This window comes from Dysidea avara, chromosome 1, assembly GCF_963678975.1.
Source record: "Dysidea avara chromosome 1, odDysAvar1.4, whole genome shotgun sequence".
NCBI lineage: Eukaryota > Metazoa > Porifera > Demospongiae > Dictyoceratida > Dysideidae > Dysidea > Dysidea avara.
In genome coordinates this window covers 28584470-28609594 of record NC_089272.1, presented here as the reverse complement: position 1 = coordinate 28609594, position 25125 = coordinate 28584470, and the positions used below count along the sequence as shown (strand labels likewise).

General features: G+C 37.4%; 2 protein-coding genes across 4 annotated transcripts in view; one reads left to right on the top strand and one right to left on the bottom strand.

The window, feature by feature from the left end:
* The window catches only part of LOC136260758 (uncharacterized), a 45777-nt gene extending 28905 nt beyond the window's left edge, over window positions 1-16872 (top strand). Inside the window, exons 4-8 of the mRNA XM_066054619.1 lie at window positions 5898-5940; window positions 6071-6266; window positions 6373-6492; window positions 9191-9292; window positions 16519-16872. Of these exons, the coding sequence (XP_065910691.1) occupies window positions 5898-5940; window positions 6071-6266; window positions 6373-6492; window positions 9191-9292; window positions 16519-16611 (554 nt within the window). The 3' untranslated portion in view covers window positions 16612-16872. The remainder of the gene's footprint in view (window positions 1-5897; window positions 5941-6070; window positions 6267-6372; window positions 6493-9190; window positions 9293-16518) is intronic.
* Window positions 1-25125, bottom strand: part of LOC136260766 (uncharacterized) — a 215166-nt gene that overhangs the window by 69067 nt on the left and 120974 nt on the right. For 2 of the 3 annotated variants that reach the window (XM_066054625.1, XM_066054634.1), the window contains exon 6: window positions 19799-20303. The exons of the other annotated variant lie outside the window; for it this stretch is intronic. In XM_066054625.1, coding sequence (XP_065910697.1) covers window positions 20008-20303 — 296 coding nt within the window. In that variant the 3' untranslated portion in view covers window positions 19799-20007. Of the gene's footprint in view, window positions 1-19798; window positions 20304-25125 lie in introns of those variants that run through there. 3 annotated transcript variants of the gene reach the window in all.

Here is a 25125-nt window from a genome sequence, read left to right as displayed (position 1 = left end):
ATCACTATTTGAGCACTTGTACATTGTGTGCCTACAAATATTATAAAATTATTTAATGTGTGAGCTATTGACTTTGCAGATCCAGGGTGCATTGATGGCAGTGCAGCATATTACTAGTTATTACTAGTTATTACATTATATTTTATTCCTGTAAATTAATGGATAATCTGTGATGTACAGAATGGATGATACATTACAAAGTGTGTATAGTGATTACCTATATGCCCAGACCCTTTACCACTACTCCACTGCTGTCAGTTGCTTAGAGTCAATTCAGCTACATACAAAAGTCACCATGTAGAACGTAAATATATCGTTGTAGATAGTTCTGCTATAAATAACACCCTGTAAAATGTTCAGTTGTGTAACAAGTCACCCTAATAGCTACACGATAATCATTTTATTCAGTTTCAAATTTACAATAATACATACTATAGATTCACACAAAATAGTAGTCTTTGATGATCCTGTAGTAAAGAGACAATAAGAAAGCCTAAAGGCCAACCATAGGCTGGCTGGTTTGGAGGTTTGCAATTACATAACGATGTGATATCCCCAAAACATTTAAACTGTGAAAAGGGTTGTGGTCCCCTCCAATCAGCATTAGTATCACTGCAGCCATTTCTCTGCTGCCACCTTTGATTTCATAACTTTTTTCATCCTGGCCTTTTTAGAGGTTCCCACCCTTTTTTCACAGCTTGACTATTTTGGTATGGTGTGAGTTTACATAGAGATGGGTGCATTTGGTAACCATTATATACATACTAGGAATTACATTATGAAAGCAAGTATAGCATACACGACCAATTGTCGATCAAGTTTCATACCTTGACATGTAACTCAATGCAGGACACCTGGTTCAGACTGTTAGAATCATAAACTCTACCTCTATCATGTAATCTTTTTTTCAGTGTACAGTATAACTTTTGAATAGCGAGCAAGAGCATGTAAAGTAGGTATTGTCCCATCAATACAAATGGCCAATATGAATTATCAACCAATGCCTTAGTTCTAACACCTGCAAAAACTGCCACTGCAGTAGACCACTGGGCAGTCACTAAATACACAGTATGAGGTACAGCTGTATGAGCATCACAGCTTTACACAGTAAATTAATCAATACAAAATGTACAAAATTTCTGTTGTCCCTAAAGCACCTTCTCCTCTATACACCATTCATGCACCCATCTGCCACATTTACAATTGTGCCTTGGTACCTTTCATTAACTAAAGTTATCCGATAAAGTGTATACTGGGATGTATTCCTCATTTTTAATGTTGCAGTGAACAGATGTAGTATAGATGTGTCAACACTATCTAATCAAAATAAAAACTGTCACACCTGTCATAAAGAAAAAAGGCAAGTTAAAAGAAACACCCAAAGCTGGCCATACCATGGCTATTTACAAAAAGAAGTAATATCTGAGCAAAAAAAAAACACAGTAAAACAAGGGTGGGGAATCCCAAAACGCCTGGGTGCAGAAGATGTGAAAACAAGGCAGTGGCCAAGAAATGGCTGTGATGATAGGTTAATGGCAAAAATTTTAATAGCAATAATTCAGGTGAAGTTGTATTGCCTCCTCCAAATTTCACTAGGATTTGGCACCTAATTCACCTGAATTGTCATTATTAAATTTTTTTGCCGAATCCTAGTGAAACTTGGAGGAGGCAACACTAATTCACCTAAATTGTTATTATTAAAATTGTCGCCATTAACCTACCATCACAGCCATTTTTTGCCACTGCCTTGGATTTCACATCTTTTTTCACCTTGGCTTTTTTGGAGGCCCCACCCTTGTTTTACAACTTGGCTGTCTTTTGATCAAATATTACGTCTTTTTGTAATTAGCCACTGTATGGCCAGCTTGGGAGATTTCTTTTAACTTGTTTTTTTCTTTATGACAGATGTGACGATTACGAATAAAAAGATTTTTTTAATTATTTGTTCAGGTACATATACATTTAAGCAATATGTAATTTATTCAGTATTAGTTACAATCATGTTGATTGATCATAAAAATTAAGTTACCGTAGCTATGCAGATTGGGCTGTTAGCAGCTGAATACTCTACAGGGAAATGTGTATGTAACTGAAATTTCTATACACGGTGACTTGTAACATAACTGTACTCTTAGACTACATAGTGAACGGTTGGTAGTTGAACTCTCCACAGAGTGACTCAACCTAACTAAACCCTCTACAGAAAGAATTGCGATATAGCTGAACTCTCTAAGGATACGTGTACTTGTAGGTGAACTCTTTACACGGTGACTTTAAATGTTGTTGAACTCTCTGTCCCTTTTTTAGCTGATTTCTCTGCAGGGTATATCTCTCTATCTGATCTCTCCCTCTACAAAGTGATTTGTTTGTAACTGACCTCTCTGCAGGGTTATTTGTTGCTAGCTGATGTCTCTGCAGAGTCTCTTGATACGTACATATGTGTACAAATTTTAATCTGTGCCTAATTATAACTTTACATATGTACAAATTGAAAGTATATGGTATTAGTCTATTGTTTATTTTCAAAATTGCACAGTTGCAATGATTATTATTATTATGTTTCGAGAATGTAGGATAATTGCTGCGACCTGTGAGTTGTGATCTTCAGTATGTAGCTTCCTAGCATTATATGCCCTCTGACTGTGACCCGTAGTCTTCGATCATACGTAGATGCTTTGATTGTTGTGGTTAGGGACCAGTCTATTTTGCTTTTTTTCTACCTATTTTTCTTTCCAGCAATTCTTTTATTTTTCACCTATTATGCTCCATATTTTGCTCAAGAATTATAAATTTTGCTCAGCACTGATCTTTGTTAATTGAATATTTCCAAGTGCAATGCTACAATTTTGCCTTATAGTGACTGTTCTATTAGAGTATCTCGATCAGAAATTATTTCTAACATGTAAAGCAAGAAGCCAGCTAATATTGCTTAACATGTGTGACTGTTTTATTAGGGTACCTCGATTGTCACTTGTTGTTCCTGTAACAATTAGCTATGCATTGTCGATATTTTAGCGTGTCTGACTGTTCTATTAGAGTATCTTGATCTTTTGTGCAATTTTTATGTCCACTTCACAAAAATTGCACCTATTATGCCAGCATTTTGCTCATTGCTTTTACCCAACCATTATGCCAAAAATTTTGCTGGCGAAATCAACGGGTCCCTAGTTGTGGTGTAGTGCCTGAAATGAAGAGAAAATAATTAGTTGCTAATAATAAATACTTTAGGTTTAAGGAAGAAAATCCATCCCTCCTGGAGGAAGACTGAGTATGGCCCCGACTAGACATTGGGTGACTTGCAGTTCGACTCCTGGGGTTGGAGGGATTTTTTTTCCTTCCTTTGGCCCCTTTTCTGTTACACCTTATCAGTCACTAAGTCAAGTCATTAAGTCTAAGTCCTTGAAATTAGGTTAGGTAATCCTAAGGCTGCAGCACATGTTGCTGTCAGACCTTCAGTGCTGGTCACTGTAAAATGCTAATAATAATAAGTTACTACATGTTAATGTTGGTTCTCAGTGAGGTGACTTTGGTGCTGCCAATCCCCGTCTGTTGATGGTAAGTGCGGAGTCCATATTCAGATATTAGGAAGATGGCAAAGTTCTGCATACCAACAATATATCCAGACATCCCCATCCTAACTTGCTGAGCTAACAAAACTGCTTGCCCACCATACTGTACTCAACTCTTCATGCATTCATGTAGCAGCTAATTTAGGACTCACCTTTAGTTTCTTTATTAATCATTAGGGTATCTGAAATTCCAGCATCCTTTGCTGTGGTGGCAGCACCAATTCAAAAGTTATGAGTGTTGTTGTCTGTCACTGGGAATCCTATTTTCCCCAGCAATTTGGATAGTGTGGTATACAACCCTTGGCGTGTTAGTAGTTTGTTGTCAGCAGTGAGGAAGAATGGTTCTGGTTTAGTGCCTCTAGTGACCATGTAAGGGAGTATAGCTTTTAATGGGCGTACTGTGGCGACCACAAGTTCCTGAATCTTATTTCATGTGCTTTAATTTTTTGCCTTCCTAAACCACCTCAGTATTTCCTTATCCACGTTATGGGGCTTGGGGGATGAATTTTGTTACTACATGTACAAGTTCCATAGAAAAGCTATTCCTTTTGAAGAGCCTTTTCCCGCCAAACCACCCTTTCTATTTGCATAGGGCATGAATCAAATATCTGTGTCTGTTTTGCCTAGGCACAGTCGAATGCCTTGGATTGTTTTATCTGAACTTGAACTACAGATGGGGAGTCTCTGGAGTCTATTGACAGGTCTTCATAGGAAAGGTGTACTGATGGGTCATAATCTTTCATAGATGGGACAGTAAACTTGCTTCATTTCAGGAAACCAAAGAAGACATTACAGCTGGCTGCCCACAAAAGTATATTGTCATAGTTGTGGGCCTCCTGGAGAAGTGCAATTTTAAAGTGTCTCATTAGCTGGATGGTAATTGTAGTCTCGAACATGGTGGGTATACCACGTAGCACTTGTTCCAATCTTGGCATTAATTGACTGGCAGAAATTTGATGATGCCCTGTGGCCACATGGAGGTTATGGAGAGCTGACAGGTAAACTTTAATTGTAGAATGAGCCTTCATTGGCCAGGTATGCCACAAATAACATTAATATGTGTTCAGTCGATGGCAGTGGCAAACAATGGAGCTGGCGGCAGAATAAGTGATAATGTGCCTGTCCAGTGCTGTATAATCTCTGTGTTGACAATGCTAGACCTTGGTAGTAGTACCTATGAATGCTATTCTGAAAGTTGGTAATATCTAGTGTATATACAGTGCTGCCTGTATGTGGGAGGGTTTTCGCAATGGCTGGAGGACCTATGATAGGTATGTGAGGAAATGCAAACGAATGATGAATGTATTAATGAATGATGTGTGACACAATAGCAAATGCATTACAATCCATATATTATGATTATATATCAAAACATACATATAATATTTGTGTTTGTTAGCTGTTACAATATAAAAAAAAGTTTATTGTGTTTTGTTTGGTGTCATATAAGCTGTCTCGAGTTCAATGTCTATAGATGGTAAACTTAAACAACTTTCTAAAATTAGGTGAATTCCAGTTCTAGTCTCGGTAATGCCAGGAGTTGTTGGAGTGGTGGAGGCGCAGGAGTTGCAATTGGAAAGGCTTGTGGGTTTAGATGAAAGAAAGACTGCAGGTATACAGTATGGTCTGCAATGTCAATCTGGCAGCTGGTGATGTGCTCACAAAATAGTGGTAAACTGTAAAAAACTATAAGCACCTACGGAGGTGCATCACATTACTTTCCTCTGCCGTTCCTTTGTTGACACTAACCACATCACTACTATTGTCGCATCGAAACAGAACTGTGTGGCCAGCTAGTTATGGGCCCCAGACTGTACAGCTGAGTATGATGGGAACTAGTTCCTTAGCCATGACTGAGATAGGAAGCCATTCCGATGACCACTGCGACTGAAGCCATTGTGTAATAATAAAAGCATGCACTGCAACCCCACAATCTTGATGCATCGGTGTAAATAGTGAAATCAGGCAGTTAGACAGTATATTTACTTGCAGAGATTCAGTAAAATAACTGTGTTGGATTATATGGAAACGGTCACTAACATATGAAACTAATAGCAAAACGGTGCACTTAAAATAGTTGTCAGAAGCCCACAACACCTTATTTTAATGCTATATGTACATGTAATTGCTATAATATTATGTAGCCTCACTTTGCATGGTTGTACACTGTACACAGAAACATGTAGCTACTAAACCTTTCAAAAGTAACATTTTTCAAAAAAAAATATTATAGAGTAATTATTTTGCTGTGCTTTATAGTTAGGGTAGAATTTGACCAATTTGACTCCACACACTTCTATAGTAAATAGAAACTCTTTCCTACAATAGGTGGAGCTGATCTTGAGAAGGAGACGTATGCAGCTCTGCAGAGGTATGCTATAAGTCAGCTGTTAAGCTATTAAGCAGTACTACATAGGCCCCAGTACAGTCATGCATTGTTTATTAAGTTTAATCTTTATCGTTAATGAGTTCTTTTTATATTACTTTTATTGTATTTAAAGCCCAACAGGCAGTTCTGCAAAAGATGCTTTCCCAGAGACCCAGTATGATGCAGTTGATAAGCCTGGTACTAGAGTTGTCCCACATCAATCGTCAGCTAGTGGAGTAGAATATGCTGTGTCTACTAAAACTGCTTCAATGGCCTCACTCAATGAACCACCACCTGAATATGCCTATGTAGCAGTGGATAACAAAAAGGTGATTACTACATTGTAGGAAGGTGTAAATGCATTTTGATACGTTATCTACACATTTTACTTAAAGCAATATTTACATCATGTATTGCTACATACTTGCTTTACAGCACATTGTTGGAATTATTCCACATCAAAGCTCAGCTACCGGTGTGCAATATGCTGTGTCTACAAAAGCAGCAGAAGCTAAATATCCTCATCGTTATGATGAAATAAGAGATGAGCCAGCAGTAAATAATATGTAATCAGTTCATACTGTTTGTATATAAACAGCGCATTTATGTAATACAGTACATGTCCCTCAGGAATCTACACAAACCTTATGTACGTGAAAACTACACAGGTCTTGTTTGAAAGCTGAATTTCAGTGTCCTAATGTCTGTAGCCTTGTGGAGGTACCTAGAATCTTTACAGTAGTGTATAATAAGGTCCTTCAATATGGTTGAGTAAAGTACTATATGTCCAAAGGTTATTTGGGTATTTTGTGTGACTTTAGATGATGGAGCCCATGCATGAAACTATGTACAGTATATATTAAGTGACAAACATTAGGAATTTTAAGCTCAATAGAAAAGAAAGTAAGGAAACAAGGGAGGTCGCCCAAACCTGCAGATATACTAGTGAACATTTAATCCCTGATTCAGTCTATATCTATGAAATTAAATGTTCACTAATATATCTGCAGGTGTAGGTGACCTCCCTTGTTTCCTAGCTTTTTTTCTATGATCCATAATCAAACTTAAAATTCCTATACCTTATACTTGTTTGTTTAGTTTTTTGTAACATTGTTGTGACTGGTAAACCTGCACATACCGTATCAAAAGAAATGATGGCACCAGAGTTAATGTTTTCATCTTAACATACGCCCCAACTACCAATTATTGACTTGAAAGTGAAGTAAACATTGTACTTTGCTTTTAGCTATGTTCATCCCATTACACAGTGCTACAAACGAAGAACAGCAGCAGAAGCACCTTTGCAATCAATCCAGCCAACACGAAAAACACAAATGATTTGCATGCCCCAACTATCAATTACTGACTCAAAAGTGAAGAAGTGGTCAGTACGCTTCCAGCATTACAAACAAAGATGTCTCTGCAATCAATCCAGTTGCTACAGAAAATATGGACAATTCCCGTTTAATAAACAGGAAGCTATACATTGCATCACTATGAAGGAGGACAAAGGTAAGTCTGTGATATGTTCATTTTGCGTACAGCAGTATGCCAAAACGCACATCTAGGAATGAAGTGACACCAAACGGTGAAAAAATCAAGCCTGTAGCCTTAGTGGTTATCAAGTTATGCTTGACTGAAAGTATCAGACAGGCAGTTAGTCAGTCAGTAGAAAATTCTGTTGAATAGTTTTCGTTTTGTAACTACAGTGTATGTACATAATGGAAGCATTTAGGGTCATACTTAAATCATTGGTTATACCTAACCAATACTGTCAAGGTACCAGGAAGGTAATGTGAACTGGTTGTTTGGGTGATATTTTTAGCCAGAAAATGTCATGATCCCTAATATACAGTACTACTGTACTGTATGATGAGTAGTACTGTATGATATAACTACAGTGCATCTAATATCACTTCAAATTAAACCAGAGATTTAGCTACACACAAGGTGACCATCTCCATTCTTGAAAGGCAATAGTATAATAGAATTTTGAAAGTACATAGTTTGTCTGATGTGTTAAAGGTATTACTTAATTACACAGTACGTATGTAATGCCATGTGAAATTAAATTTTGAAAGTACTCGAGTTTTACAGTCTACTTTAAACTCAAAAATTTGCTGACTGTTTTATTAAAATACGTCACTGCTTTGTTAAAGTATCCTGTAATGTATGCCAAAACAGCTGGTATTATTGTACAGTACATTTATCAGTGTGGTATTACATGAAATGAACTGGTAACTGTGCTTGACAGCTACACATGTCCAGGATTGTATGTGGGAAATCCCTACATTGGCATTGAACAGATGGTAGTAGCATGCCAATGTAGTCATTTTTGGACATAACTATGCTGTAAAGCTACTGTCATTCATAGATCTTGTTTCACTACTTTTTATCACTGGAACCTAATAATTGTGACCATATTTGGGAAAACCATCAATTTATGCACATCAATAGATTGTGAAATATGCAATTTTAAACATTTCAATTCGGTCTAGTTTGGGAAGGTCAAAACCAATAAGTTTATTTTCACCATGAATGCTGCCCACCATAGTGTTTGTTCCATAGCAACTGGCATAACTATGATTTTTTTCATGACAGTATCTGTAACACGAGCACATCACCATGGGTGGTGGTAGGGATGAATGGCAGGCGATTGATATAAGAACAGAAAATGGTCAAGTAGATCATATGATGTCTCCAGCCTTAATATTGGGCTCTCAAGACCATCTGTACATGTGCTACTGAAAATGAACGAAATTTATGTAGAAAACATCTGGGCAGCTGTCCTGTTCATATCTCTACCCAGCTGGCTAATGGCATTGCAAAGTGCCAAAGCATTTCCAGTGGCCTGCACACATCTCTAGAAATCTACTTGTGAAAAGCATCCTGAGCAAATCAGTGGCATAGTTGTGGAGCTAATGTGTAGTGCATTGGTGTGGCTATCTATTCATGGTGAATAGTGAAGATCACTGATGTGTGTGTGCGTGCGTGCGTGCGTGCATGCACATGTGTGTGTATCGATGTTTGAGTGCAGAAACACTTGAAAAATTAGCTGCTGTAACTGAGTGTGTATGTATGTATGTATGTATGTATTTATGTGTCTATATGTAGTGTATATACAAACTGTTCATTGAAGTTATTAGTCATCTTACTTATACTGGGCAGCTAGATTTCATCATGTAGTTAAAATTGTGATGAAATCTTTGATAGTCGTTGATGCTTATATGTACTTGCACTTTAATTTCAACAGAATGTTCCACATCAAAAGGCAGCTACTGGAGCAGTATATGCTGTGTCTTCTAAATCAACAGCTCATCAACATGATGATGTGAAGGACAAGAGCCCACAAGGAGTGAGGAATTATGTGTATGGATGGACATCAGCTTCATAATATTATTATGCATTTATTATTACTATGTAAAACATAGGAGACTTACGAAGGTCACTTCCTATGTGTGTTGCAAGACACAATTCTTAGTTACAGTTGTATTTTACAAAACTAAGCCACAGTATTGAGATGCAGTTGGCTAATGTTAATGCTGTTGTTTTGCATAGAGTCAAACCCCTTGAAAAAGATACTGAAATGATATCCAAGGAGCTAAGCTACAGAGGTTCACTAGTAAGGAAAATCTGTACTTCTGTACAAGTTTCAAACTTGGATATGAAAAGCAGTTTCATGATTATGTAACCCTGCACATGTAAAAATAGTCTATGCTTATCAGCATCACAATGCATTGTGGCTGTTTTACTGAAGTATATTATATCTAAACCAAAACAGCCAAGCTGTAAAAAAAGAGTGCGCCCCCCAAAAAGGCCAGGATGAAAAAAGATGTGAAATCCGAGGTGGCAGCCAAGAAATGGCTGTGATGGTAGGTTAATGGCAAAAATTTTAATTATGACAATTCGGGTGAATCTGCGTTGCCTCCTCCACTAAAAGGCCAGGATGAAAAAAGAAGTGAAATCCAAGGTGGCAGCCAAGAAATGGCTGTGATGGTAGGTTAATGGCAAAAATTTTAATTACGACAATTCAGGTGAATTTGGTGCCGAATCGTAGTGGAGGAGGCAACGCAAATTCACCTGAATTGTCGTAATTAACATTTTTGCCATTAACCTACCATCACAGCCATTTCTTGGCCGCCACCTTGGATTTCACATCTTTTTTTCATCCTGGCATTTTTGGGGGGCACACTCTTTTTTTACACCTTGGCTGTTTTGGTTTAGATATCGCTTCTTTTTGTATTGCAAGCCACAAAGCCATGCATTAACTGGCTTTGGTGATTCCTTATAACTTGTTTTTTTTTTCTTTTCTACAGGAATTGTGGAACAAAGGAAGAAATGTTTCGTACAGCTTTTTGTCTGATTAAAAATATTTGTATATTTAACAATGAAAGATAATCATATACTGATGTAATAAAGTGACTTCTTATACATAACTGAACTGTAGCTGAAACTCCCATTGTTTGTAGCTGAACTCTTTTTTTGACTTTTTCTAGCTGAACTCTCTACATGGTGATTTGTTTCCAACACATATTTCTGCAGGGTGATTTGTTTGTAGCTGATCCCTATAAGGTAACTTGTAACTAGCTGATATCTCTACAGGTTGACTTGCTTGTAGCTGATCTCTCTACAAGGTGATTTATTAGTAGTTAAATTCTCTACACGATGGTTTCTTTGTAGCTGAACTCTCTATAAGGTAACTTCTTCTAGCTGATTTCTCTACAGGGCGACTAGTATGTAGCTGAACTTTCTACTTGATGGTTTCTTTGTAGCTGAACTCTCTACAAGGTAACTTCTTCTAGCTGATCTTTCTACAGGGTGACTTGTTTGTAGCTGAACTCTCTACATGATAGTTTCTTTGTAGCTGAATTCTTTACAAGGTAACTTCCTCTAGCTGATCTCTCTACAGGGTGACTTGTTTGTAGTCGAACTTTCTACATGATGGTTTCTTTGTAGCTGAACTGTCTACAAAGTAACTTCTTCTAGCTGATTTTTCTACAAGGCAATTTATGTGTAGCTGAATTCTCTACAGGGTGGTTTGTTTGCAGCTGAACTCTCTACAAGGTGACTTCTTATAGCTGAACTATCTACACAGTGATCTTTTCGTAGCTGAACTCTCTACAGGGTGATTTGTTTGTAGCTGAACTCTCTATAGTGTAACGTGTTTGCAGCTCAACTCTCTACATGGTGATTTCTTTGTAGCTGAACTCTCTACAAGGTGACTTCTTATAGCTGAACTATGTACACAGTGATCTTTTCGTAGCTGAACTCTCTACAGGGTGATTTGTTTGTAGCTGAACTCTCTACAGGATGATTTGTTTCTAGCTGATCTCTCTATAGGGTAACTTGTTTGCAGCTGAATTCTCTACATGGTGGTTTCTTTGTAGCTGAACTCTCTACAAGATGGTTTCTTTGTAGCTGATCTCTCTACAGGGTAACTTGTTCATAGCTGAACTCTCTACAAGGTGATTTGTTTGCAGCTGAACTCTCTACAGGGTGGTTTTATGTATCTACAAGGTGACTTCTTCTAGCTGATCTCTTTACAGGGCGATTTGTTTGTAGCTGAATCCTCTACAGGGTGATTTGTTTGCAGCTGAACTCTCTACATGATAGTTTCTTTGTAGCTGAACTCTCTCTAGGGTAACTTATTTGTAGCTGAACTCTCTACAGGATGGTTTCTTTGTAGCTGATCTCTCTACAGGGTGACTTGTTTATAGCTGAACTCTCTGCAAGGTGATTTTTTTGCAGCTGAACTCTCTACAGGGTGGTTTTATGTAGCTGAACTCTCTACAAGGTGACTTCTTTTAGCTGATCTCTCTACAGGGCGATTTGTTTGTAGCTGAATTCTCTAAGGGTGATTTTTTGTAGCTGAACTCTCTACATAATGGTTTCTTTATAGCCAAACTCTGTGCAGTGTGATGTGGTTGTAGCTGAACTCTCTACTGGGTGATTTGTTTGTAGATGAACTCTCTACATGGTGGTTTCTTTGTAGCTGAACTCTCTGCAAGGTGATTTCTTCTAGCTGATCTCTCTACAATGAAACTTCTTGTAGCTGATCTCTCTACTGGGTGACTTGTGTCTAGTTGTACACTCTACAAGGTGATTTGTTTATAGCTGAATACTCTACAGGGTGATTTTTGGTACCCAAATTTTCTGCAGGGTGATTTGTTTGTAGCTGAACTATCTACAGGATGGTCCCAAACTCTCTGCAGGGTGATTTTTTTGTAGCTGAACTCTCTACAGGGTGGTTCCTTTGTAGCTGATGTCTCTACAGGTGACTTGTTTCTAGCTGATCTCTCTACAGGATGGTTTCTTTGTAGCTGAACTCTGTACAGGGTGATTTTTTTGTAGTTGAACTCTCTCTAGGGTGATCACTTCACAGCTGAATCCTCTACAAGGTGGCTTCTTCTATCTGATCTCTTTACAGTGTGATTTGTTTGTAGCTGAACTCTCTACAAGGTGACGTTTTCTAGCTGAGTTCTCTCTTGTTTCTAGCTGATCTCTCTACAGAGTAACTTGTTAGTAAAGTTGAAGTTTTTACATAGTGGATTTTGGTTGTTAAATTCTTTGCATGAAGACTTGTTTGTAGCAGAACTTCTACAGAGTGAATTGTTTGTAGCTGAACTCTCTACACGGTGCATGACTTGTTTATAGCTGAACTCTCTTCAGTGTGACTTGTAATGTTCTGAATCACTACAGCAATATATTTGGAGCTAAACTCTCTATAGGGTGACTTGCTTCTTGCTGAACTGTCTATAAGATTAACTGTTTGCAGCTGGACTCCCTACAGAATAACTTGTAATGTAATAGAATTCTGTAATGGAGTAAATAAAGTAGCTGAATGCTCTATTAGGGTCACTGTTCTATTAGAGATTTTGATCTCGAATTTGCTTCACGGAGTTGGCTTTCGAATCATAACTCAGTGGTTTGTAATTCGATTCTTCTATACTACTGCAAGGACTTTTTATGAAGATTATTCCAGCTATACACTGATTTTCAGCTCATTGCTCTAAGCGGTTTGCCTAGTAGGCGTAAAAACTAATACTTTTTATATTCATAAAAATCGGTTGCATAATTGTGACACAGGTTGGGTTTTGTGTCATATCTCCATGGTCTTTATCTCGATTCCTTTCAAACCACCAAAAGGCACTCCTACGATGGTTACTCCATCTACATAGCAATTTTCAACTCATTCCATGAAGCGGTTTACCCTGTAGGCATGACAACAAATCAATCTTGTTTACGCGAATAATTGGTCATAACTCCTGAATCATTCATCAATTTGCACCAAATTTGATGCTAGGATTCACCCTTGGACTCCCTTTCAGTGAGCCAAATTTCAAGGCAATTGAAGTACGTATTTGCGTTTTATAGCAATTTTTACAAGTGTGTGAAAACACGAAGAAAAAAAATGAAGAAAAAAAATGAAGAAAAATGATTGAAACTTTGGCAACTCATATCTCGGAAATGGCTGGAGCAATTTTCTTCACATTTGGTATGTAAACTCCCCTGGCTGGCGGGCAACTCTAACAAATTTGATTCCAATCGAATAAGTGATCACAGAAATACAAAGGTGTGAAAATGACGTTTTCTTTCTTCCTGTCAATGTACCCATGGTGTGGCGCTCCAACTTCTTGGGCCGCACACCACACTATCGTGTGTCTTGATCCTAACACAAAAACAGCCTTGGGGCTGTAAAAAAAGGGCACTGCCAAGCAAAGTAGGATCAATCAAACCAGCTCAGTCAATACGACTAGTAAGAACAAGGACTGATATCAAGTTGCGGCCAAGTGAATGTGATTTTTAAAAAGTGGCCAAATGACAATTTAATAACAGTTGCATGTGTATTTACTCTAGTTTTATTATATAGCTATAGCTAGATACAAAGAGAATGGGTAATACTGCATTCACTTGGCCACAACTTTATATCAGTTCTTGTTCTTACCAGTTGTTTAACAGATTGATCATGGTAATACTTGGCCGCAACTTGATATCAGTCCTTGTTCTTACTAGCCCACAACACGACTTTGTTGGTGCATTTCAAGGGACAATCCAGTATAATAAGAAGTTTGGGGCACATTCCCACCTGCTGGGAAATGGCCTTTACTCAATCTGTTCACTGATGGTTTTAACGGTGCCTAGAAGCCATACCCTAGTGAGATTGAAACACCAAAAGTACCTGCCTACTTGTACCAAACTACATTCTTTGGTTTTGCCACTTCATGTCCAAAGCTATGATGTAATACACACAATAACTGTTGAAGCTGTTGTGATATCCAAAAGTGGCTTGTATGAAACTAGCTATTAGCTTTATGCATTAAATTTTGTGGTCTTGCTCAGTGAAAAAAATGTGTGATATCCTAACACAAAACAGCCTTGGGGCTGTAAAAAAGGGCGCTGCCAAGCAAAGTAGGATCAATCAAACAAGCTTAATCAATATGACTTGCATTAGCTACTTCAGACCCATTATTAAATAACAAATGAATAACAAACACTTACCAGAATAGCATGAGCGATAGCAGGTTCACTGGGTTTACTACACTGATCATGTTCACCTAGCGTTGACGCTTACAGCCAAATTTGCACCGAGTTTCACCGAAACGCTACCGTAGTTAGTGGTGTCTTATATTTAAGATAGGGTTCTAAAAGACCGCAAAATAAATTAGCAATTAGCGTTTGTGATATTATTACCCTATGAGTGCACTTATGGAAATTAACTCATCACTTCCCAGAAAAATGGCAGTTCATGATCGAGCAAAACTACTCCATATGTTTAATTACATATCAAAGATTTTCCCATGAAGTGCAAGAGTGAATGAATCAAACTTTGAGAAAATCACTTATGATGGCTCTCAAGGGCGGTGGAGTTTCATGATTTGTATTGAAGAAACTTAACTAGCCAAAGAACTTGTGATATCAAATCCAAGGCTGTGCCACTATCACAATGTAAGATACAAGAGTTTAAAAAATGGGCAGCTCGCGCTAACAAGTATGCAAAGAAGAAAGAGAAGAATACGACGTTTTTAGCAAAATTTCATGTGATGTTACTAAAATATAATAGAGGTTACTTACTTAGTAATACGCTTATATAACAATATACCAAAAGTTTTGTTGTATCGCGAGGTTTTTTTTACAAAAGAATAGTTTTAAAGGTAGGTTTTAGGTGTGCGCTCTATAGAGTTAGTCGTTCATGTAAATAACTCACGGTAGTCGCGTTCCCTACTTTCCTTGGCCGCGCGACTCACTACCGTGAGTCTTGATATTATACGTATATAATATATACAAACATAACTAGACTAGTTCACTTATGTGAACACCACTAACATTAAATTAGTACCTAGGTGCTACAGTACAGCTCAAAGGTAACGTCGCAAGTGTACACATGCAAGTAATGCTTGCATCTTCTCGTGGGATCATTCTTTTGCAATGTACTGTACAATACCTGTGAAATATCACGTGGATATGCACTAGCCGCGCGAGACACTCGCCACACATGAGAACACTCGCTACTGAGTTTAGTAACTTCATACAACACTTAAATCACATAAAAATTTGTGATCGGTCCCATAATTATGTTCGTGCAAGTCTATAGCTAGCTAATTATACAGTAGAATGCAATAAACGCAAGCCTGGGCCCGCAGAACGCAATGGGTGGAATATTTACGAAAACGAAAAAAAATCCGTAAATTCTAAAGCGCTTGTTTCACAATGAAAGAAAGTGATAACACCTAAAACCTTGGCAGCATCGTGATCCCAAAAGCAAGAGGAGTTCCAAAAGCTTTATTTCGTGTTAGTACTCTCAAGGAGACAGAAGATATCAGCGTTAGCCTGCCTTGCATTAGACGAGCGGTTCACTATCGCTTTTTCTTACGTTCATTTTCCTTCGCCGGTCCCCCGTGTAAGTAGGAAAGGCCTGGAAGACAAAACTTACCCAGCAATTGATCTGCTTGTTCATGGAGAATTTGATGGTGCAAGTTGCATCTTGGTAGAGGACTGCATCCGTATGTTATGATAGTTTTATTAAATGCCTGTAGTTTATTGTCACTGTACAAATCGATTTTTTCCTGTTAGCACTTCGTAGGCCCTTCGTAGCGTTGTAACTTCGAAATTTCTTGGCTTCTAGAGTTGAAACTTTCGGTTAACCATTCCTTTAACTATCTAAATAAAGAAAATACGAATCAGAAAAATGCACTAACTGGGGTTCTGTGGCATTACTTGGCGACCAATCCATCTAGGTTTACGGTAGCTATACTACTAGCTACAGCACTGACTGTATAGTCCGTGACAGAGTCAAGGTCAAGTCAGTAGCTAAGTTACCAAGTATTCGGTAGCTACAACACAGGCATTGCAATAGGAGACTTCACAGCTGGCAGAACTGAGCCAGTGCCGCCTCCCAAGACCATAGGTGAGACCTGTTATCTGGTCTTGCATGATGCTCTCAAGTAAAGTTAGCTATCGTGGAGCATCACTGTAGCCTTGCTGCATCCACACGGGTCACTCGAGCGCACGTCACATACCCGTGAGCTGTACTGTACGTAATGAAATTTATATATGTTAGCATGGTATCATATTTCACCATAGATTAGCTATGCTGAAATACAGCATGGATCTACATCTGGAGTGAAGGTTTCCATGGGTGATGATCCTGTTGTTAAGTACACCCAGGTTGCCTAAACCTAGCTGGTAACAGCATGTGTGATATACTGGTGTGATTTTCTACATTTTGTATTCTACCTCATTTTTCAGGCTATAGTATTTCTTTTATTTCTGTACAGCAGTTTGTAGTTTGACTTTTACTGGATGAAGGACTATTTGCAAATAATTACACTTTTCATTTTTACAGGTTCATCTGTTTATCCATGTACTATATACGTTATTATGTATTTGTACACAGTGGTACATAATTATGCCTATGTGTGAATATATTTTACGTTGCAAAGATGAATGCATTAGCATGTCCATGCACATAGTATGTACAAACTGTAACTATGCTTGTCATGCACAGCTAATTATTAGCTATGGCTGAGCAAGCGAACATAATAATTATATTACTATGGAACTGTTCAAGCTTAATGAGCAGTTCCGAAAAAAAATTGCTTCAAAATGTCAGTACAATTGCTGACTCATACACATACTTATTATGCCACATCCCAAGTTATAGCTGTAGGTTATTGCTTCATCAAACTGTAACTACTCAAAGGCAAATACATCAATGAAGTGAATATTGACAAATTAACAACTGAATTATGAATGGATGTAAATACACCTATTAGAGTGTTGAGTATGGTGACTGCTGAAAAATAAGACTGGATTTTGGAAAGCCTATATTTACATTTGGGAACATGAAAAAGTTGCAGAAACCTCAACTAAAAAATAATATTAATTATTTAAAATAATATTTTTGCACATTTGTATATATAAAGCAAGCAACCAATAAACCTTCTTGTGAAATTTCACACCCAACTACGTGGATGATTATATCAGACCATGGATAATTTCACATGTGTGGAACACCAATAACTTATATACAAAGTAGGTAATTTGTTTAGATAATGAAACGGCTTAGTATTATGGCTAAAACTAATGATTAACTAAAGAAAAGTACCCAGAACACTTGATTCAACTATCAGAAATGTCTTTATATATTTTAGATGGGAATGTAATTGTATGTCAACAAAGTGATTAATCATTCACAGAACTCAATGCATTACTATGAAAAATATGCCAGCACGATAATTATGAAAAGCACAATAGGTTGGAGTGTTATGCGGCTATGCCAGCATAATGCTAGCATATTAGGTGCAAACTATGGAGATTAGGATCGTTACTCCCTAATAGAACAGTCACTGCAAACTGCAATAGAGTTTTGTAGTGAAATAGCATATAGTATTCACTGATTAAAATGTTCCAAGATAATCATAAGAAATGTTGCTAACCTACATAATGCAAGCATAATGGGAACACTAAAGAGCATATAGGGATTTACTTTGTTATAATACTGCAATTTTATATTACAACTTTATAGCCATGAACAAGCTAGCAAAAAATTATATCAGTATAAATTGACTTTGCATGGGATCAGTAAATATTTCTTTGTATTAAAAGAGCACTAGCTTGTCTTATATCATCTTCATTGCATCTGTAGAACAATAATTTGTGTAAAAAAATTAAACCTCAAAGCCAGTTTATGGTTGGCTTTTTAAAATTCAAAAAGAAGTGAAATCCACACAAACAGCCAAGCTGTATAAAAGGGTGCAGCCTTCAAAAAGCCTGGATGAAAAAGTTGTGAAATCAAAGGTGGCGACCATGAAATGGCTGCAATAATGTTGATGATAATAAATTTTATTAATGCACAGGCCATTATTAAAGTTAATTTATTATCATCCACATCATGAAATGGCTGCCACTTTTGATTTCACAACTTTTTTTCACCCAGGAGTTTTGAAGGCCACATCCTTTTATACAAACTTGGCTGCTTTTGCATGGTATTACATACATTACGGGTGCTCTGTACTATTTTTGGTATGGCTTCCCACAAAATATTCTTCTCTTTATAACTCACAAATGGGCTAACCAATTGTACAAAACCTACTTCACCCAAGGTAAAGAATCAACAGCGCACAGTTTAATTCAAATCCCATGTTTTAACTCATTGCCAAACGCTAGTTATACTTTTCGCTTTAAATTAGAACTAGTCTTACATTTCTTGGCTTAGAGTCTTAAATTTTTTACAATACATTATTGAAAATTATACAATCAAATGTGCGGTTCTACTTATGTCCTCTAACTTCTCAAACATTAGATAGTCTTCTTCCAGACTTGAGCTTTCACCAATCAGTCTTCTTCATCACCACGCCATTCCTCGCCAGAAGGTCCTATCCAAAAACGACAAGCACTCTTTTACAGCTAAAATACTATGGTTACCCGTCTGAAATTTTAAAGCCTATCGGTTTAAAAATCGTAAACTAGTTTTAATTTTAGCATCAAGGTGTAGAAACTGAGGCACGCGCATCTGTTCTCTGACCACAGTTGTTGCTTAATTGCGTAACCGGAGTAATAGCCAATAAATTACGGGTTATTTTATTCATTGCACCACAATGAAGAATATACAAGACTTACTTTACTTTCTTCATGCATATTGCTATTCCTTCTTCACTTGTGGCTACTTATTTCATCATATAATACCATACCTGTTTCACTGCCCATACAAAAGTCTCAATAGTAGTAGTGAAATGTATCCCATATTTCACTGACAGCAGTGAAAAAGTTGTAATTGTAATTTCATTGGCTAGAATTTGTTGACAATGTAGAGCCAATTAGTGTCGACTCGTGTTTAGTACATAGTGACAAATTGCATACGTAGTAACGCTAATGCACAGCATGCGTATATGCAGCGAGTATGGTATTAACTGAGAATAGCATGGGTAGCAGTGAAATTAGAGATAAATACCACTCTTGTTGTATTGGAAATGGTAAATTTCACTCGGCTTCGCCTCGTGAAATTTATCCCCATTTCCAATACAACACTTGTGGTATTTATCCAAAATTTCACTGCTACCCATATTATTACTAGTACAAACATCGTCTGCTCCGTAGCATGATGAATTGAAGCATGCACTGAATCCAATTAAACAAGCCACAGACTAAATAGATGATTACTGGTGACCATAAGAATCCCGGCAGCATTATCAAGCCTCCAGCTGTGCTGGCCTCAGAAGCCATAAGTAAATAGTGCAGAGCACCTTTATTTTGCTGTAGTAGAGTATAAAAACATCGAAACCTGAAAAATTAGATTAACGTTACATGTACAACTGCAGCTCTCAGGTAGTGCACAAAAATATCTTATGGAAACTTACACTATTAAAAATTATCCCATTTTAAGTACATATGCAAGAAAATTATATAATTTTGATACAGGAAAAGTCAACACTGTGTATGGGTGATACACTAAATGATGTGATGAAGTAGCTAAAAAAAGTGCTACATTAAGATTATGCATTATATAACAGCACAAAAAATACCATAGGAGTTTTTTCAAACTACATGCACTCAAATGAGTTAGTTATGACATCATTTGCAGCTTTGATAAGCAGGATTATTATCCATGGTCACTCTATCACTTATACCATAGGCTGGGTTAGCTTCTAGCTTCACATCACTCTTAGTAATAGCAGGTGTAATTACTGTGTCATACAATGGCATCTGTTGTGTTGGTTGGTGAGTAGTCTTGTAAATCTTCTCAAATTTTCTTTTAACAATGACAAATGTGATCAAAAATGTGATGACAACAGAAACAGTTAATGTGATGATGAATGTTATAGTGAATGTCACAGCAACAGCTGCTCCAGTGGATAGTGAACCTGAGTCTATAACATTAACAATATATACAATATATTACATGTATAAACAATGAACATACAGTAATTATTTGAATTTGTTGTAAAACTTGTTAGACCAATTATTTTATAGTGCGGTGCTCAAAAGCTTAATCAGTTATACTCATAATCCAACAAGTGAATGTGTTACAGTATAATACTCTCAATAGCAGCTTGACATATTATATTGAAACACTCAAACTGTTATTAGCCAATAGAATTAGTATTACACTTGTTTGTCAAGGTCCCTTGACAAAAATCTGTAATATTAATTTGATTGGCTATTGTGTGTTTCTATTACAAATAAATGTTTGACTTAACAACTAGTGTTAACGTAGCGATAGATAACCCCAAGGCATAGCAACAATATGGCTGTCTAGCAACATTTGCTAGGTAACAGTTGCTAAGGTAAACATCATTTGTGACTGGGCCTGCAAAAATAGGGCATGTGGGCACATGATTTTTGCCTACTTTTTAAAAACTTCATCACTCATAACTTTTTGTACCATTGTGCTATGGCACTGCAATTTTTAGCTCTTATTGAGCATTTAATTGGCTTTATGATGTTACAAAATGCAAATATTCTGTTCCAGCACTGAGATATGAACTGTAGAGTGACGGTGTAGTTTGTGCCCACATGCCCTGTTTTTGCAGGCCCGGTCACATTTTAAGGCCATAGTAATGGTTACTAGACAACAGTTACTAAGTGTGGTTGGTGTTTTGCAGTGGTTATTTTAAATTTCTGTTGCCTACCAACAGTTGCTATGATTGTCGGATTAATTTGCAATAGGACAGATGGCTGTGGTATTTGGGATTAATAGTTCTTGCATTGTAAGCAGGAAGGAAATAGTGTTCGGCTTCACTTCGCACTATTTTACTCCTTCCTGTTTACAATGCTTGCATTATTAATCCTGAATACCACAGCCATCCATCCTATTACATATACTAATACACTACATAATAGTTAGACGTCAAGAACCAGGGTTCTACGGGATTTAGAAAACTCGAAGGCCCTGGGCTGTAGCGCCCTCACTGCGCTCGGGCGCTACTAAGGGCCTGAGGGTTTTCTAAATCCTGTAGAACCCAGTGGTTCTTGACGTCTAACTTACTTAGACTACAACTCGTTATTGTACCTTGAGTTGACAGCTGCTTGTAAACGAGAAATGTATGGCTAATTACTAGAAACAAGCCCTCTACACCTCCCTACATGGCGGGACCTCAGCGTGGCTGTTGCTATCCGTTTAAACGCCCACGTGTTGCCAATGTTACAGGAGCATGCTATGTATCGAAGTACTGGACTCAGCGACTGGACTACAACTCATTGTTGCTGTTGTTGTGCCTCGACAGCTGCTTGTAAGCAAGTAATGTAGTGTTGATTAGTACAAACAAGCCCATTATACCTCCCTCTAATTCAGTACGGCTGTTACTAGCCATTTAAACACCCATGCGTTGCCAATGTTACAGGCGCGTAATTATCGTGTTTCGTATCGCCTCAGAGCGTGGTCTCTATTGGACATGAGCGTGGCTCTACGAGATTTAGAGACCACGTTTTCAGCCAATCAAATTTCAGTATCAAACTTGTTGTAGTCTAAACATTACTACTAAATTCATATCAAGAAAACGAAAATTTTATTATTTCTATGGTTTCTTGGCTGATTATTTAAACTTTCCAAAACAAGATCAATACACTTAAATACAGCAGTCATTTACTCTAATACAGCAGTCAGGAAATCATACAGTACTATCTCATACAGTACAATAGTACTGTATAGTAGGGACTACAAAGAAGTAGGTGTGACCCACAAAATAACGTCACCTAAAATCCAGCCTCACTTTTCCCAGAAAATGATGAGGCAGTATTGGTTAGGTAAAACTAAGCCCAAACAAACTTTCAGATCGACCCGAAACGCTGTCAACATATTGCTACAGAATTTAAACAAAATTTATTTAACAAAGAGTCCTACTAACTGAATGTCTGATTGACTGACTAATTCCTTCAGACAAGCATAGCTCGATGACAGCTAAGGCTACAGGATTGATTTTTTCACTGTTCGATGTCGCTTCAGCCCGAGTGGTGCCTTTTGGCATACCACAGTACATACAATGCATTCTTCATGGAGTTACCAGTGTCCTCCTTTGTGTCCCATTCATCTTTGCTGATAGCAAAAAGTGTCAGGTTGGTGGTAGCATGTAATGAATTTCCTTCGAAACGGAAATTGTCCATATTTTTCATAGTGGTTATTTTGATTGCAGAGGTGCATTTTGAACAGTCCTTGATTTGAAATGCTGTGTTAACAAGTTGAACATAGCTGACAACGAAACGTAATGGATGCTTCACTTTTCAGATGATAATTGATCTAGCTGGGGTGTGTGGTGCCATTTCAGATGCAATACACCAATAATAATTTTTTTTTAAGTTAACAAACAAGTACACTAAAAAAATTGGAATTTTCAACTATAACACATTGATAAAAGTACTGAAATACAGTAAGTTGGAGTAGTACACGATATTAAATCACTAATCACTAAGAAGTGTTATAGCATTGAAGTGTTAAACTTATAGCATTCTTTACATGTTATGTAAATCAAAACAGTAATATTGTATAGAGCAACCTATCAACTTTCTACATTAAAAAAAAGCTATAATTCAGTCAAAAGACCTTCTCGGAACAGAACACCTTGATTCATAATATACTAACAAACAACAAGTACACAGAAAAATTCGGAACTATCAACTAGAGTAGCACATCGATAAAAAGTAATGAAACGTCCATGACATTAAATCACAGTAAAATAATCTAATCCAAAACAGCCAAGCTGTAAAAAAAGAGTGCGGCCCTGAGAAAGGCTATGGTGAAAAAAGATGTGAAATCCAAGGTGGCGGCCAAGAAATGGCTGTGATGGTAGGTTAATGGTAAAAATTTTAATAACGACAATTCAGGTGAATTTTGTGCCAAGACCAAGCAGCACCAAATTCACCTGAATTGTTGTTCTTAAAATTTTTACCATTAACCTACCATCTCAGCCATTTCTTGGCCGCCACCTTGGATTTCATATCTTTTTTCACCATAGCCTTTTTGAGGGCCGCACACATTTTTTACAGCTTGGCTGTTTTGGATTAGATTTCACTTCTTTTTGTATTTGTATACCCCAAAGCCGGCCTATGACCTGCTTTGGGACTTTTTAAACCTATTCTTTTCTTTACCACAGGAAGAAGAAAAGATGAAGCAGATGTACCTTAAATATTTCTGATTTTATCAGTAAATGTACAAATTATATATATAATACATATATTTATTACAGAACTGTCCATGGTGGTTTCTTTGTAACTGAACACTCTTCAAGGTAACTTCTTCTAGCTGTTCTCTCTACAGGATGATTTATTTGTAGCTGGATTATTTATTTGTAGCTGGATTCTGTACAGGTGATTTTTTTTGCTGCTGAGCTCTTTACAGAATGGTTTCTTTGTAGCTGAACTCTCTACAAGGTAACTTCTTCTAACTGATCTCTCTACAGGGAGATTTGTTTGTAGCTGAACTCTCTACAGGTAATTTGTTTGCAGCTGAACTATCTAGATGATGGTTTCTTTGTAGCTGAACTCTCTACAAGGTAACTTCTTCTAGCTGATCTTTCTACAGGGTGATTTGTTTGTTGCTGAATTCTCTACAGGGCGAACTGTTTGCAGCTGATCTCTCTACATGGTAGTTTCTTTGTAGCTGAACTCTCTACAATGTAACTTCTTCTAGCTGAACTCTCTACAGGATAACTTGTTTCTAGCTGATCTCTGTACAGGGTGACTTGTTCCTAGCTGAACTCTCTACAGGTGATTTGTTTGCAGCTGAACTCTCTTACATGGTAGTTTCTTTGTAGCTGAACTCTACAAAGTGACTTCTTCTAGCTGATCTATCTACAGGATGACTTGTTTCTAACTGAACTCTCTACAGTGTGATCTGTTCATAGCGGAACTTTCTACTGCGTGATTTGTTTGCAGCTAAACTCTTTGCATGATTGTCTCTTTGTAACTGAACTCTCTACAAGGTAACTTCTTCTAGCTGATCTCTCTACAGGACAATTTGTTTGTAGCTGAATTCTCTACAGGGTGATTTATTTGAGCTGAACTCTCTACATGATGGCTTCTTTGTAGCTGAACTCTCTATTAGGTACCTTCTTCTAGCTGATCTGTCTACAGGGTGACTTGTTTGTAGCTGAATTCCCTACAGAATAACTTGCAATGTAATATAACTGTGTAAATTATACATGCAGCTGAATGCTTTATTAGGGTGACTGTTCTATTAGAGTATCTCGATCTCGCATTTGCTGCACGTAGTTGCCTTTCGAATCATAACTCAGTGATTTGTAATCCGATTCTTCTGTACTACTGCTAGAACTTTCTATGATGATTATTCCAGCTACATACTGATTTTCAGCTCGTTGCTATAAGCGGTTTGCCTGGTAGACACGAAAACTAATAGTTTTTTTATTCATAAAAATCGATCGCTTAATTTTGACACAGGTTGGGTTTTGTGTCATATCTCCATGGTCTTTATCCCGATTTCTTTCAAACCACAAAAAGGCACTCCTAAGATGGTTGCTCCATGTACATATCAATTTTCAACTGATTCCTCCAAGGGGTTTACCCTGTAGGCGTGACAGACCTTCGACCTTATTTTACGCAAATAATCGGTCATAACTCCGTGAATGTTCATCGGATTCCTACCAAAGTTGGTACGGAGATCCGCCTTAATGAGCCCTTTAAGTGTGCCATATTTCAGCCCAATCCGAGCACGAATTCGTGTTGTGTGCGAAATGAAGA